The sequence below is a fragment of the Tiliqua scincoides genome, chromosome 3, assembly GCF_035046505.1.
Source record: "Tiliqua scincoides isolate rTilSci1 chromosome 3, rTilSci1.hap2, whole genome shotgun sequence".
NCBI lineage: Eukaryota > Metazoa > Chordata > Lepidosauria > Squamata > Scincidae > Tiliqua > Tiliqua scincoides.
The window spans coordinates 190026789-190041266 of record NC_089823.1 but is presented as its reverse complement, the minus strand read 5'-3'; the positions used below and the strand labels follow the sequence as shown (position 1 = coordinate 190041266).

Genomic DNA, 14478 nt, shown 5'->3' with positions numbered 1-14478 from the left:
GGCACAGTTTGTCCTAGAACACCCAGATTGGCTGTTGCCCTGCTGGCTGTTGACAATCGCCACCCTCCTTTCCAAATATTCACAGCCAGAATGCTTAATGGCTCTAACACCTTCCCAGGTATTGATGTCAAGCTGACAGGTCACTAGGTCAAAACACAGTCTCATTTGTAGAAGACTAAGGCAAAGCAGGAATTGAGCAAACCCACTTTCTCTCTCTAACTTCTGTTTGCATTTCATCACCTTCATTTGCAAATGGGTCCACCACTTCCTTGTTCTTCCTTCTATGTTGAATGTAACCATAAAAAACCCTTTCGTTTTTCTTCATGTTGCTTGCTAACCTAAGTTCATTCTGACCTTTAGCCCTCTTGACTCTCTCTGCATACGTAACAGCTGTATTCATATTTGTCAACTTGCCTTTTCACTTCCTATTCATGTCCCTCTTATGTGTCAACCCTTCAGAAAGCTCCTTGTGGAGCCACTCTGGTTTTCTTAGGCACCTACTCCTCTTCTTCCTAATTGGGTTCATTTGAGATTGTACCTTCAGTACTTCCCTTTTAAGAATTTCCCATCCATCTTCAGTCCCCTTCTTCTTGAGGTTTCTGCCTATGGAATTTTGCCCAGTATTTCCTTCATCCTTGCAAAGTCTGCTTTTCTAAAGTCCAGGAACTCATCTGACTTGACTTGGTTTTCCTCCATCTCTGTATTGTGAATCCCAGGAGGACATGGTCACTTGCTCCTAAGGTTCCCTCTGTCTTCATCTCATCAACAAGTTTCTCTCTATTTGTGAGGATGAGTGAGGTCTGTGATAACTGGTTACCCTTTTTACTTTCTGGAACCTAGTGTTGTCAGCGAGGGACATGAGGAATTTATTCAATCTCTTACTCTTGGTGGAGCGTGTTTCCCAACAGAAACCTAGGTGGGCTCTAGGAATGCATTGTCCAGGTCTTCCTTGTGGCTTGGGGGTCTAACAGACTTACACAGTTACCTCACCATTGCTTTCTTCCCTTTAATTTTTACCAAGACAGTCTTGTCTGTCCTTTTGTCACTCCATTGTGGATTTCTTCACAGATGTAAATTTCCTTAAATAGCACTACTCTCCATCTTGAACAAGTTATATCTCTTGATTACCACTCCTGCATTTCATTCCACCAGGTTTCAGTAAACTTGTACTCACCTTTCTGTAACAACAATTCCAGTTCATCTTGTTGGTCCTCCATACTTTGCACATTGGTGTAGAGCTGTGGTTCTCAAACCCTTTAGATTCTGAAACAGAGTCTTGGGGAGCGCCACAATGGCAGAGCTCCAAGCAGATGGCAGCCCCTTATGTACTGGTAGAGCTCCTGAAGGAGTCCAAGGGAGCCCCAGGGCTTCAAGGAACACACTTTGAGAAACACTGGTGTAGTCACACCAGCCACGGGTTGAACCCTCTTTCTTCTACTCCATTTTGTTCCTTGTGTTGACATTTCCTATCACTGCAGGACTAGTTGCCTGTACATTACCTGTATTCCCTTTTCCAGTGTTCAATGTCATATTGACTGTGGAGTCATTTCCTTCTGCAAAGTAGTTCAGTTTAAAACTCTTCTGATCAGGCTTGCAAGCTTCTTCCAGAATAGAGGCGTGCCGCTTTATCTGTGGGGTTTCTATTCCAGAACCCTCTGCAGATAGCTGAAACCACAGATATGGGCAAACACCCGTCTCTTTTGTCCTGGGCGGCCGCCTCCTGCTCCCCTTGCCTCCAGGGGGGCTTCTGAGCTCGGCAATTAAAAAAACCCGCAAGTGATGTTTTTAATGCTTAATAAGGCATTGGGAGGCCTTAGTGGTTAATGGTTGCTCAGTTCTAAGAGCATCATGGCTTTGTCCTTAGGGTGTCATTCCTCCATTGGCTTGCCACTTTCATGTGTCTATCTTTCTCTTTGGTGGAAGCCTGTGAGTTCTGCATCACTTACAGAAGAGTTTTCTCTGTTCTGTTCAGAAACCTCTCATTCTCCCTGATAAGCTGGGGGGTGATCAGACATATCTCCAGGCCACATACCTTCTCCTTATTACAACTTGCACTTACTGCATGTACAGGTGGAGCCTCCATATCCACAAATTGTGTATCCACAAATCTGGCTCAACGCGGGTCCCCTAGATCCACACCTGAGCCACACTTGGCCCCACCTCAGCTCTCTGGTGGCAACTGCTCTCTTTGCCTCCTTTCTGAAGCCCACAGAGGCTGTGTGCATCCGTCTGCAGCCTCTGTGGGCTTCAGAAGCTGCGGGCATATGCATGCCATCTCTGTGGGCTTGGAAAGCCCTCCAGGGGCAACTGAAGCACAGTTCCTGTCCCCTTTGGAGGGATTAAGGGGCTGGATTTGATTACCTGTGATTTTTGGTATCCACGGGGGGTCTGAGAACAGATCCCCTGCGAGTACCAATGCCCAACCTGTATTGTTCACTATGTCTGCTTATAGGAAAAAGAACATGCCACATTTAAAACGGTTCTGCTGAACTCTGGGTTATTTAAACTCTTAACACAAACCAATTCCAAACATTTTCAACATGTATCATTAGTTAGAAGAATAACTATTTTCTTGCTTCAAACTGGAAGAACCGTAAGATTATGAAGTTTCTGCAGTGTTTTCTTCATGGTGTTGTGGTTCATGATAAAGCTTTGTAAGCATCTGTCAGGATGCTTTAGGTTAGGGTTATTTTGGTGATGCTCCCGTTGGTGCTACTCAGTCACATGATACAGGATAGTTTTCTCCTTTTCCTTTCATCCCACCACCTAAATTTATCACTTCTGATAACTGATGTGGAAGAAGCAGCTTCTGTGTTTATCTATATAGATGAAAATCAACTACCTGTACTCTATTTCCTGACAAAGTCCTCTGCGTAATTTGAATTTTGTATAGTCTTCCACAGAAGGGTGAAAAGGGAGTTTAGTTATTTTGTATTTCTCATGGGTGTTAAGAAGTGAATTAAACTATTAATATGTTGCAAAATGGTACCCTGCCAGATGGAACAATAAGCAAATGTTCCTAAGTAGGGATTTTATTCTGTTTCTCAGTATATTAAGTGGTACTGTTTTGCTATTTTAGTTTAGTGTTCTTATGAGTTAAGCAAAACTTGTTGACTTCCCTTCTGAATGAGTGAGTATCCCTGTTCCTGAATCTAAAAACCCATGCTTAGTCTTCCATTATTGTTTCTGTGATGACCAAGTGTGTTTGGCCTTCTGCTACTGGCAGCTTTGAAGGCATCTAATGACCTTGACGGCAAACTCCTCAAAGTCAAAGAGAATACTACTTTAATTATGCTCATTTGTGTTTGTTTTTTTTAAAGCAGAAATGGATCCTGGCTCACCCAACACTTGTACAGTCTGATCCTTATGAGCAGGGAATTGCTTTTATTTTTGCCAAGTGACATTTTCCTTGTGTTGACTCCTAGCTGGAAGGGAATCCCTTGTAGGTCTCTTAATGGGAGTTGTAAGTGCATTGGGTGCTTTGGAGGGATAGTGAGTGTTGATTAGGGCTGAGCTTTGAGTAGCTGCTAATGCACATTCCTCATTGATAGTCACCAGATAGCATGCTCCCAGCAATATTTTTAACCTGTATGAGATAGGGGTGCATTAGAAGAGCTCAGCTTTTCTGCTGCTTTTGCTGACACTAGGTGCCAAATTCCCCACTGACACTGAATAGCCTGCAATCCTGAGCATTATCAACAAACAAACAAATACAACACTCCCAGATTTGAAACTCCCTTAAGGCACTGAGAAATGTGGAGGAAGGGAGTCAGAAGCTAGAATCTTAGGATCCAGAAAATGAGAGATCAGTTGATTGGAGGCAAGAAATGCTGGAATGTGAGAAGGGTTCAGAGACCAAGCCTAAGCTTATTCATTGCATCAATAATCAGATTCTGGAAGCTCATAAACTTCTTAAACAAGCTGTTTTAGTCAGGTGGTCAAACCACATACATTGAGGTTGAATGTGCATTCAAAGTATGTTTCTGCATTAAGGAGATTGTGCATGTTTTGGCAGTGTATTCTAGAAAAAGGGATCAAGATGGTGTCTCATTTGTCAAGTACAAGTATTCACAGATCCACTTATTCATGGAGTGGGTCCATGGGTCCTCCGCATAGGCCCCCCTCTGGAGAGTCCTCTGAGCCCAGAAGTAAAAAAAAAAAAAAGCTACTTCTCCGTATCTCTGTGAAACAGGAAGTGATGTTTCTAATGCCTTATAAGGTATTGGGAGACCCAGGGAAGCCCTGGAACAGAACCCCTGCAAATACCGGGGCTTGCCTGTATTTCTCTTGGTTTTGAGAAGTGCTGTGGAAGATTTTCATAATTCACCTACAAAACAGCCCCCCTTCTCTCAAAGAGCAAAGCGAGTAAACAAGATCTAAATTTATGCTGATATACAGAACCTCAAGATAATTGTTCGGATATACCATAGATACTCTCCTATAGTAGTAAAATTTTTGTCAAGTAATCAAGCTCAAATTATCACTTCGTCTTATCTCCAGATCAATCAGAGGGCAGAGCCTTTCAATTCTGAAAGTTTTTTCTGGCTCAGGCAGGCACCTCTTGCCCATCAGAAGCAATACAGAAATCATTACTTTCTATAGTAACTTTCCTGGGAAATTCCAGCCAAAGTTAACCTTTTATTCTCCTCCAGAGAATTTTGCAAATGCTGCTGCAGCCTGGTTCCCTTTTGCAAAGGCTTTGCATTTGGCAGAGGTCTGTTTTTTGAAACACCAGGATGGGATTCTCCTTTCCATTTGAAACAAAGTCCCAGGCTACAATTCAGTACACCATTACTTAAGAATAACACCCATGGAAAACAGTGGGTCTACTTCTGAGTAAAAAGGGTTGCAACTATATGCAGCATCTCATTGCTAAGCTTGTACAGTATGCAAAACCGGACATGGTCGCAATCGTGTTCTGCAGGGGTCTGTGCTGCGTCGAGAGCCTTGCTAAGACGGATGCTGGGCTCTTCCGACCCCTGGAAGGTTGCTGCAGGCTGGAGTGAGTGGAATTGTGCCCTGCGCCCTGATCAGAGGCGTGCCTTGCCCCGCCCTCGCCCCTTAAGGGGGCAGAATCCAGGGCTCTCAGGCTGGTGGGTCATGACGCCCCACTTTGAGAACCACTGCACTAGACAGAGGAACGAACCTGTGACCCCCTCTGTAGCCCTCCTAGCAGCTCTAAACTACTGGGCAAAAGGAAAACAAAAAACACTTCTGGTTCATGACAAAAACAGGAAGTGATTGTGCGTCTCAATCGTATTGCTGCCCCCTCCCCAACAAGTACTTACAGGTTTCCCAAAGTTCGAGTAGGATTTTGGGAACAACTGCTGTACAGTATTTGCTTTGAATAAAGTCTTTGCCAGCAGAGTTTCCATATGGGAGTCATTTGATTTAGGTATACTTTGCTAATTTCAGATGGTGCTCAAAGGATTTCATTAGGAGGCATTATTTTCAAACACAGCTGCTGTTAACTGCTGCATTTTATATCTTTGATTGTCTTCACTCATTCTTTTTCTCTAGGTTTGGTCCTTGGCACCAGGCAGAGCTGGGCAGTGCCTGCACACCATACAGACTGAAGACCGAGTCTGGTCCATTGCCATTAGTCCATTATCAAGGTAATAAAAAGGACTTTTACCCATTTGTGTTTGAATATATGGTTATGTTTAATCTTGCTTTTCTTTATTTGCAAATCTGCATTTCATACTAGTATACAGAAGGTTTACAACTCGGTATAAAAAGATTGCCAGTCTTGTGACCCAAAAACTTTTTATTCCTTGAAAAATAACTATGTATGTGAAGATTAAAAAAACTTACTTTGCTGGCTGATGAATCTTCAGTTTTTTTGTGGAATTGGAGAAGTTTGTACTAATTTTTTTTCCTTGGGGGCTAGAAAAGGAAGGTTTGAACTTGTGCAACACTCTGCTGTAATGTGCAAGCTGCAAGAACTAGATATGATACCAAATTCCAGCCTACATTTTTCCCCCTGGAATCTGTTTCCAGATCACTTCTGGTATTTAAATCTTTTTCTGGATTGCCTATATATTTTTTACTGTTCAACTGTAGGAGCTCGAAATGTGTCATTCTTTTAAAATGAAAGCTGTGGTCTTTGTCACATGTATCCAGAGCTTGCCAGAGCAGTTTAGTCATTTGCAATACACTTTCAAGTGTCATTCAAGGAGCAGTAGCAGTGTCCAGTCTACACATAGCAGATGATAAGCCCAGTAGGAGAATTTTGTTGCGGGCGTGGGGGGGAGGGAGTTTACTGCTCTTCATTGATTGTTTAAAAAAAATTTTTAATTCACTGTTTGCTTTTCTGCTTAGGAATTGTACAGTGAGGAAGTGAACATGCTAAAAGCAATGTAGTTGTTACATTTTGAATGCTTAAAAAAGTAGCGTAGTGTGTTTGAGCATCTCACAGAGTGCAACTGAGCATGAAAAGAGAAGGTGTTTGGTCTGTTTTCACTAGTTAAGTCACAGACTTCACAGTGACAATTGATGCCATTCATACAACAGTGTTTCATTTTGCAATTACAATCTGCAAAGTAATGCATTTTCTTAAGTACAAAATAATAGCATTTTGCTCAGACAGTACAAGTTGAAAAGGGCTTAGAATGGAAACTGAGCACTATGGAACTGGAGCAAGCTTTGAACAAGGAACTAAATTAGCACTAACAAGTTGGTCAATTGAAAGATCAGGTAAAACGGAGGTTGTCAAAGAATGTGATATAACTATGTCCATGACTGCATGTGGCCTTTTCCCTATATGATGTTTTAATGCACGTAATTTTTTGTCCATGGAGTAGCTGAACGGCAAAAATCCACAAAAAATGGGAGAAAAAAAGCTGCAACAAGAGCAAAGATGTATGTATCAGTGTCAACATTAAAGACATTTTCTTTTCAGTTGCATGTTGGGTAGAACAGAACACTAGACGCAGCCAATATTTGGAAGACTAATAGAGTATGGAAAGCTGTCTACCTCTAAGTGCAGTGTACAAACCTCAGTGCTGTTGCTAAAGGGAGAACCAATTTTTAACTGATACTGTCTTTATGTGTGTCTTGAACTCAGAGTATCATGGTTCCATTAATAAAGTTGACTGTATAAAGTGGTTGACTCTGGTTCCAGGAGTTGATGGTAAAAAGTGATTCCTTGTTGATGCTCTCTATGGGTGTATTTCTGAACAGGAAATCTCATTCCTTTTGCTGTGTAAACTGCTTAGGGAGCTTTTTGTTTGATGAGAAGTGGTGTATAAATATTCTAAATAAAATAATAAGCAGTACTTTCTCCAGTGGGATCTCCATGGCAGGGTCGGTTCTTGTTACCTGGGAAGCGCCTCCTTCTCAGGAAGGTCAGGTCAGGTTACAAAGTCTTCCTGAGGGGAGGGGCTCCCTCAATTCCCCAGAACGACTTTGCCTCTAGGCAGAAATGTTGGCAGTCTTCAGTCACCTCACGACTGACCTACTTATAACACAAAGAAGGCAAAGAAACCGGGCTTCTTAACCTCTGGAAGCAGTCCTCAAACTACCACATCTCCTGTGACGGCCCAGAACTGGCATGGAGGCACGTGATGCTTCTAATAACAACAGTCCCACTGGCCATAGATCCATCTGGTCCAGCTTCCTGTATCTTGCAGTGGCCCACCAAATGCTTCAGGGAGCACACAAGACAACAAGAGACCTGCATCCTGGTGCCCTTCCTTGCATCTGGCATTCTGAGGTAACCCACTTCTAAAATTGGAAGGCTGCACATACACATCATGGCTTATAACCTGTGCTGGACTTTTGCTCCAGAAATTTGTCCAATTCCCTTTAAAAGGCACCTAGGCCAGATGCCATCACTACATCCTGTGGCAAGGAGTTTCACAGACTAACTACATGCTGAGTAAAGAAATATTTTCTTTTGTCTGCCCTAACTCTCCCAACACTCAATTTTAGCTAATGTCCCTTGGTTCTGGTGTTGTTTGAGGGAAAAGAGTATCTCTCTATCTACTTATCACCTGTATAATTCTCTTTTTGGTTTTATGGCCTTCAGCAGCTCACTCCCTCAGAGAGCATTTAGTGACGCCATTTTGTTTACTGGTAAGGCATCCTGCTCTCTCCCTCTGCTGAGGTTCAAGATGGAGACTGCCTGGCGCTGCCAGAAGCGGCTGATTTTAAAGTCCCTGACCCTCTCCATACTCGAACAGGTGATGGGGCTCAGAGGAGATCAGGCCACAGTGCTGCAGATTATTTTCCCACCACAGCCTTAGCCCACCAAATGGAAGTGCCTCAGTAACAAGGGTAACACTTCACGAGTCTGAAGGAAGGCGTGGTGTGACTGGGGCCTGTTCCTCATCAGTTCCAGGATCCAGGCCTCCAGTTACTGAGAGTACACAGCACAGGAGTCAGAGAATCAATTGGATGGTTTCCCTCATCCCCTGTCTTTTCTTCAGCTCTGTCTCTTCATAATGGCCAGCCCTGCAGGGGAACCCACTGATGCACCTGTCCCTCACTTTCATTCTAGCACCATTGATTGGGAGAAGCTAACCAGCACTATCAAAAATATCATTCAGGCTAGCATCTCCTCCAACATAACTGCTGCCTAGAGTCCATTCAAAGAACAGTGGCAGACTCTGCAATCTTGGTTCAGCCCTCCCATCCCTGCCAAGTCCACACCCGAGGAGCAGGAGGAGCCTCAACTCCCTCCTAACAAGAAGCCTAAGTCCTCAAGTAGCCACAGTAGTAAGGTTACACAGGCTGTGTTGCGCCCTTCCCCTCAGGAAGTGAGTACTAGTTTAAAGTAATTTTTTTTGTCTTTTTAACTGTAGAAAGGTCTGCTTGTCTCTCCTCCACATTCTTACTTAGTTGCTAAGACTCTCAATGTCAAGGGGGAAAATTTTTACCTCACAAACTGCTGCTGCAGTTGGAGGATTATTAAGCTCATGTCTTGGCACATTCCACCCTTTAGTTTCTCAGCTGAGGGTTTTTTTTCAGCCTGTTCCATTGGGCACAGAGGCAGCAGTCCTAAGAAATCATGAGGCTGCTCTGGCCCAGTCATTCTTAACTGATGCGCCAAGTCCGAACTGGGACTGTGTTACCCCTTCGCTTCTCAACACAGTGAGGCAGAGGGTTCAGGAGCTTACAGACCTTCTGTTGACCCATGCTCTGTGCTTGAGCATGTTGTGGGCCAGACAGGTTTAAAAGAAATCTTGTGCCTAGCCTTGAGTCGTGGTTCCCTCAAGGCTTCCAGAGATGCAATAGTCAGCACGCCTGAAGTCTCTGCTTTCTTGTACATAGAAGCAAATTTCCTTTCTCCAGGGCATTGGGGGAAAGTGCTGGTTCAGCTCGAGGTCAGTCTGGGGGATTTTGGGGACGCCCCTGGGGCAGCTGTTTCTCCCCCAGGACAAAATTTTCCAGGTGAAGGATGCACTAGATCTCATTCTTGTTGAGAACAGGGATAAAAGAAAAGTTTTGCCACCCTTTGAAAGGACAATTCCAAACATAAACAACACCAAGTCCTTTCGTGGTCACAAGCAATCCTCTTGTCCCAAGGGTCAATCCAAATTTAGATTGGTCTAATTTTAAGCCCCATTGTCCCTCATTAGGAGGTTAACCTGTACATCTCAGACTTGCCAGTAACAAGGGGACGTAAATTTGGATATGCTGATGACCTGGCTCTAGTAGTGCAGGGAAAAAACATGGAGGTGTTGGATGCCTCCTCTCAGAAGACCTCAAGATCCTGGGAAAATATTTTGCTGACTGGAGGTTAATACCTAGTATCAGCAAAACGGTGACTACATGCTTCCACCTTAACAATAAATTAGCTAATGCAGCCCCGAAGGTCTATCTAAATAACAACCTACTCCCTTACAATTCCCATCCAAAATATCTTGGAGTAACTTTGGACCAAACTCTCTCTTTATAAGTTACACCTCAAGAACACGGCTGCAAAAATCAATATCAGGAACAACATACTCCAGAAATTAATAGGAACAAGATGGGGAGCTTCAGCCACTACTTTCAGAACAGCAGCATTAGGATTGATCTACTCCATAGCAGAATACTGCGCTTCAATATGGCTTAACAGCTGTCATACTAGCAAGACTGATGCCAGTTTAAATGAAACCATAAGGATCATAAGCGGCTGTATAAGACCCACTCCTGTCTGTTGGCTCCCCATTTTGAGCCACATAGCACCACCAGCCCTACTGAGACAAGAGGCTTTAGTGAAAGATTATAGAAAAATCACCAACAACTCACTTTTACCAAAGCATGCCGATCTTCCTCATCTATCAATTGATAGGCTTAAATCCAGGAAGACTTATCTTGCACTCGCAAAACATCTGCACAATAATTTCAACATCAATGCCCATTGGAAAGTTAAATGGGCATTTGAATGCTCAAAAACAGATAGATATATAGACAATCCCACACTTAAGGTGCCAAGTTTTGACTTATCTCGCCAGCACTAGAAAAGCTTAAACAGGATCCGTACCCTACATGGTGTTTGCCAGGACTCAATGTTTAAATGGGGGGACTAGTAACTACCCCACAGTGTGAATGTGGGTTTTCCCTCCAAACCATATACTGTGTCTGGCTGCAAATGGAGGGTGCAAACAGAGGGTGTATACTGGCCCTTGGTCTGTCTTTTTCAATGAAGGTAACTCTGTCCTTGAATGGCTGAACGAACTGGACATTGATATTTGATCTAGTTTAATTGTTATATAACAATTATATATGTTTGTCAATGTCCATGCATTATATGCCATATGCTAAATAAAATAAAGGGGGTTGTGACTCCAGAGGCACTGGGAGACTGGCTTAGGGCCGGGCTTACCTTGGAGTCCACCCAAGTAGTCAGTAGGACCCCATCACAGGTGGTCTTGTACTGATGGGGAAGCAGAGATCAATATGTGAGTGAATCTTCTGGTGGCAATAAATGGTGTGCTTCAGCAGTTTTTTCTAGCTCATCAAGAGGTACGTCAAGCTTTCCTGTCCCTCATCTGTTCAGGCTGCTGATAGAAAAGTAGTGGGCTACTCCCACTACTCCCACAGCAAAGCAGACTGACTGAGTCGCCAGAAGATAGACCAGGCCGAATGGCAACTTCACCCCAGGTGTTCTCATTGCTAAACAGGAGGTTTGGGCCACTGACACTGGACCTGTTCATGACCCAGCACTATAGCTGTTGAGCTGCCGAGATTCTTTTCCAGGGGGAGATGCCAAGACTCAGAGGGGACTCATCTCCCTTGGCCCAGAGGCATTCTGTATGCCTTAAGAACATAAGAACAGCCCCACTGGATCAGGCCATAGGCCCATCTAGTTCAGCTTCCTGTATCTCACCAAATGCCCCAGGGAGCACACCTGATAACAAGAGACCTGCATCCTGGTGCCCTCCCTTGCATCTGGAATTCTGACATAGTCCATTTCTAAAATCAGGAGGTTGCACATACACATCATGGCTTGTAACCCGTAATGGATTTTTCCTCCAGAAACTCCAATCCCCTTTTAAAGGCATCCAGGCCACGGTGATCCATGCTACGGTGACATCGAGGTTAGATTATTGTAACGCGCTTTATGTGGGGCTGCCCCTGAAGACGGTTTGGAAACTGCAATTAGTGCAGAATGCGGCGGCCCGTGTGGTCACTGGAGCTAGGCGGTTTGACTCTGTCAGCCCGCTTCTCCGGGGGCTACATTGGCTGTCCATTCGTTTCTGGGCCCAATTCAAGGTGCTGGTTTTGACCTTTAAAGCCCTATACTGCTCTGGGCCAGGTTATCTTAGAGATCGCCTACTCCCGTACAATCCGGCTCGTCCTCTCAGGTCATCAGAGAAGGCCTTTTTACAAGTGCCGCCGCCTAAGGAGGTACGTGGGGCGGCGGCAAGAAATAGGGCCTTCTCAGTAGTGGCACCAATGTTGTGCAACTCCCTTCCCCTTGACTTGAGAATGGCTCCCTCTCTTGAGTCCTTTCGGCGAGGCCTGAAGACCTTGTTTAACCAAGCCTTCTGACGTTATGGCCTTTTTAACATCTTTTATATATCTTTTAGTTGCTTTTTTACAGGCCCGATTCCTCTAAGAACTGCTGTTTTATACTCTTTTATTCTGACTCTTCTGACTACTGTTTTTATGGGTTATGCTAATGTGTTTTTTAATATGTTTTTATCTGTGAAATTATGTTTTAATTTGTTTTATATGTTGTTAGCCGCCCTGGGTCCCTTTTTGGGAGAAGGGCGGGATAAAAATAAAGTTTTATTATTATTATTATTATTATTGGGGTATCCCAAGGATAGGTTTTTGTCTTTCTGGCTCCATGTTAGAAAATTCATCAGGCACCCTTGATCAATCTGCTCCAGTGTCCAGGGCTCCTTTGTGGGACTTAGGTCTGGTTCTCATGGCACTAACAAGGCCTTCCTTTGGAACCCATAGCTACCTGTCATTTACAGATTCTTTCCCAGAAAACAGTCTTTTTAGTGAGAATAACATCCGCTAGATGGGTGTCTGAATTGACAGATGTTTTTATAGCTAGTTCCTGTGTCTGTTTCAGGAGGACAGGGTGGTTCTCCATACCAGTTTTTGCAAGCAAATCAGGCCTGTGAAGAGGGTTCGGATATGATGCATGCTTGAGCCACTGATCCCACCCCCTTCTGGACCCAATCCGCTCGCCCTTGTCACTGTCCCATTCTGCCCTCCTCTGCCCTGTTCAACTCCCTTGCCCTCATCTCTATACTGGTCTTACTGGCTCTGGTGGGCTTCTTTTGGTCTGCTGGCACCAGTGGGGAGGCTCTAGCTTTCCCATAACGTCTTGTGCCTGGGCCTTGTGCTGTTGCAAAATATGGCAGTCTTGTGACAGCATGCACCAGCAGAATGCATATTCTGCTAGTGTAGACCTTCTTCAGGATTGAGCCATCTTTTAGGCTGCTGTTCATTGTGCTTCCCCTTGAGCTGTAGGAAGTATGCACTGGATCTACTGCTGTGGCTGTACAGCACACTGTTTTATTCTCCTAAGTGATAACCTGCAGGACTGGCCTCTTGTCAGAACACTGACTTCTCTCCCTGGAGCACTCTCTCTGTCACAATATTTATCTAGCGTCTTATTCCCCCCACTGAGTGATAAATGGAAGCTTGCAGAGAGGCTTCTCCATCAGCAGCCAGGTTTGGATCACTCACTTGTTTTATGAGACTGCTGATCCCACTGCACCTCTCTTTCCTCCCCACCCCCAAGTATTAGAGCCGATTAGCCACGTCATTAATTCTTCAATTTGACGGCTGATATAGCAAGGCCTGAAACACGCTGCTGACCCCGTATAATAGAACCCTTGCTCCTTAACATATTAATGATGGGAGAAGTTAATTAAAATTCCACAGAGCGAAGGTGTCAGCTAACCTATAAACCTGTCGCTTCCAAGAAAATGTTGTTGCTATCCTAGAAGAGAGTGAGATGGGGGCAAGAGGGGCGCTATTGGTACGGGGTAAGATTCCCCTTCCGCACTATATAAACTGATTTTTTGATCTCTTGTCTGGTTTACGAGTCTGCATTCTGAATGAAACAGAACATTTCTAGTTAATTAATTGCTAGCTTGCTAACAAGTTTTGCTTCACTCTAAAATGCATCATGTGTTTGGTTCATGACATTTCTCTTATCTATAGATTTGTGGATACTGATGGTACAGATGAGACCTTGATATCCACTGATTTGACTTATCACTAATACTGATGTCCACCTTTAAATGCCTTGTAACAAGGGAAAAAACCACCAAAATTCAATTTGCTACCTTCACGCTGTTAAATAATATTAATTTCATTCCATTAGATTTGATTCTTGAAAGATAGAACTTATTTGTTTATTGTAAAAAAACCCTCGGGGGTTTAGAGAAAGCCTGCTTATGTGAACTGCTTTGCATTAAAGTCAATGGAACAATCCAATGACCAAGAAAGGTGGTATGTAAATACCTGTTGTTGTTGTTGTTGTTGTTGTTATTATTCACCCCATCTAGTGGTTGAATGTGGTATAATGTCTATACCAATGCATTCTGGGGCGACAATAGAGGAATAAGAAACCTGGAAGTGGCTTTAAAGCTATTTTTCCGATTTGGCTATTTTTCCACTGACTTGGTATCCACTGATTTTTTTAATCTGTTAGGGAACCCCAGTGGATAATGAGGCATGACCTGTATTTCAGTTACTTGTCTCATCTTAATTAGGGAACCTGGTATTTTATTTTAATTGTAAAACATTTATATACCATCGCTCCTGTTTTTAACAAAGGTGTCCATGGCGGATATGCAACTACTTCTATGCAGGGATCGAGAACAGAAAAAGACAGAACTGACAAAGATCAAGGCTGCACTGGATGCAGGATTGTGTCAATCTGTGGCACAGATGGATAAGAGATATTGCCAGCTGAAGATCTAGCCCTTGTGTTTGGCATGTGTTAACTGTGTATCTGTTCTTCCTGAAATCCTGTGCAGATTCACTCTTCTTTGTTTCTGTAGTCTGTTTTGGTTA

The 14478-nt window shown here is 43.7% G+C and overlaps 1 protein-coding gene across 4 annotated transcripts in view; it reads left to right on the top strand.

The window, feature by feature from the left end:
- Window positions 1-14478, top strand: part of FBXW4 (F-box and WD repeat domain containing 4) — a 110657-nt gene that overhangs the window by 28289 nt on the left and 67890 nt on the right. For all 4 annotated transcript variants that reach the window (XM_066619129.1, XM_066619132.1, XM_066619130.1 and 1 more), the window contains exon 5: window positions 5521-5615. In XM_066619129.1, the coding sequence (XP_066475226.1) occupies window positions 5521-5615 (95 nt within the window). The remainder of the gene's footprint in view (window positions 1-5520; window positions 5616-14478) is intronic.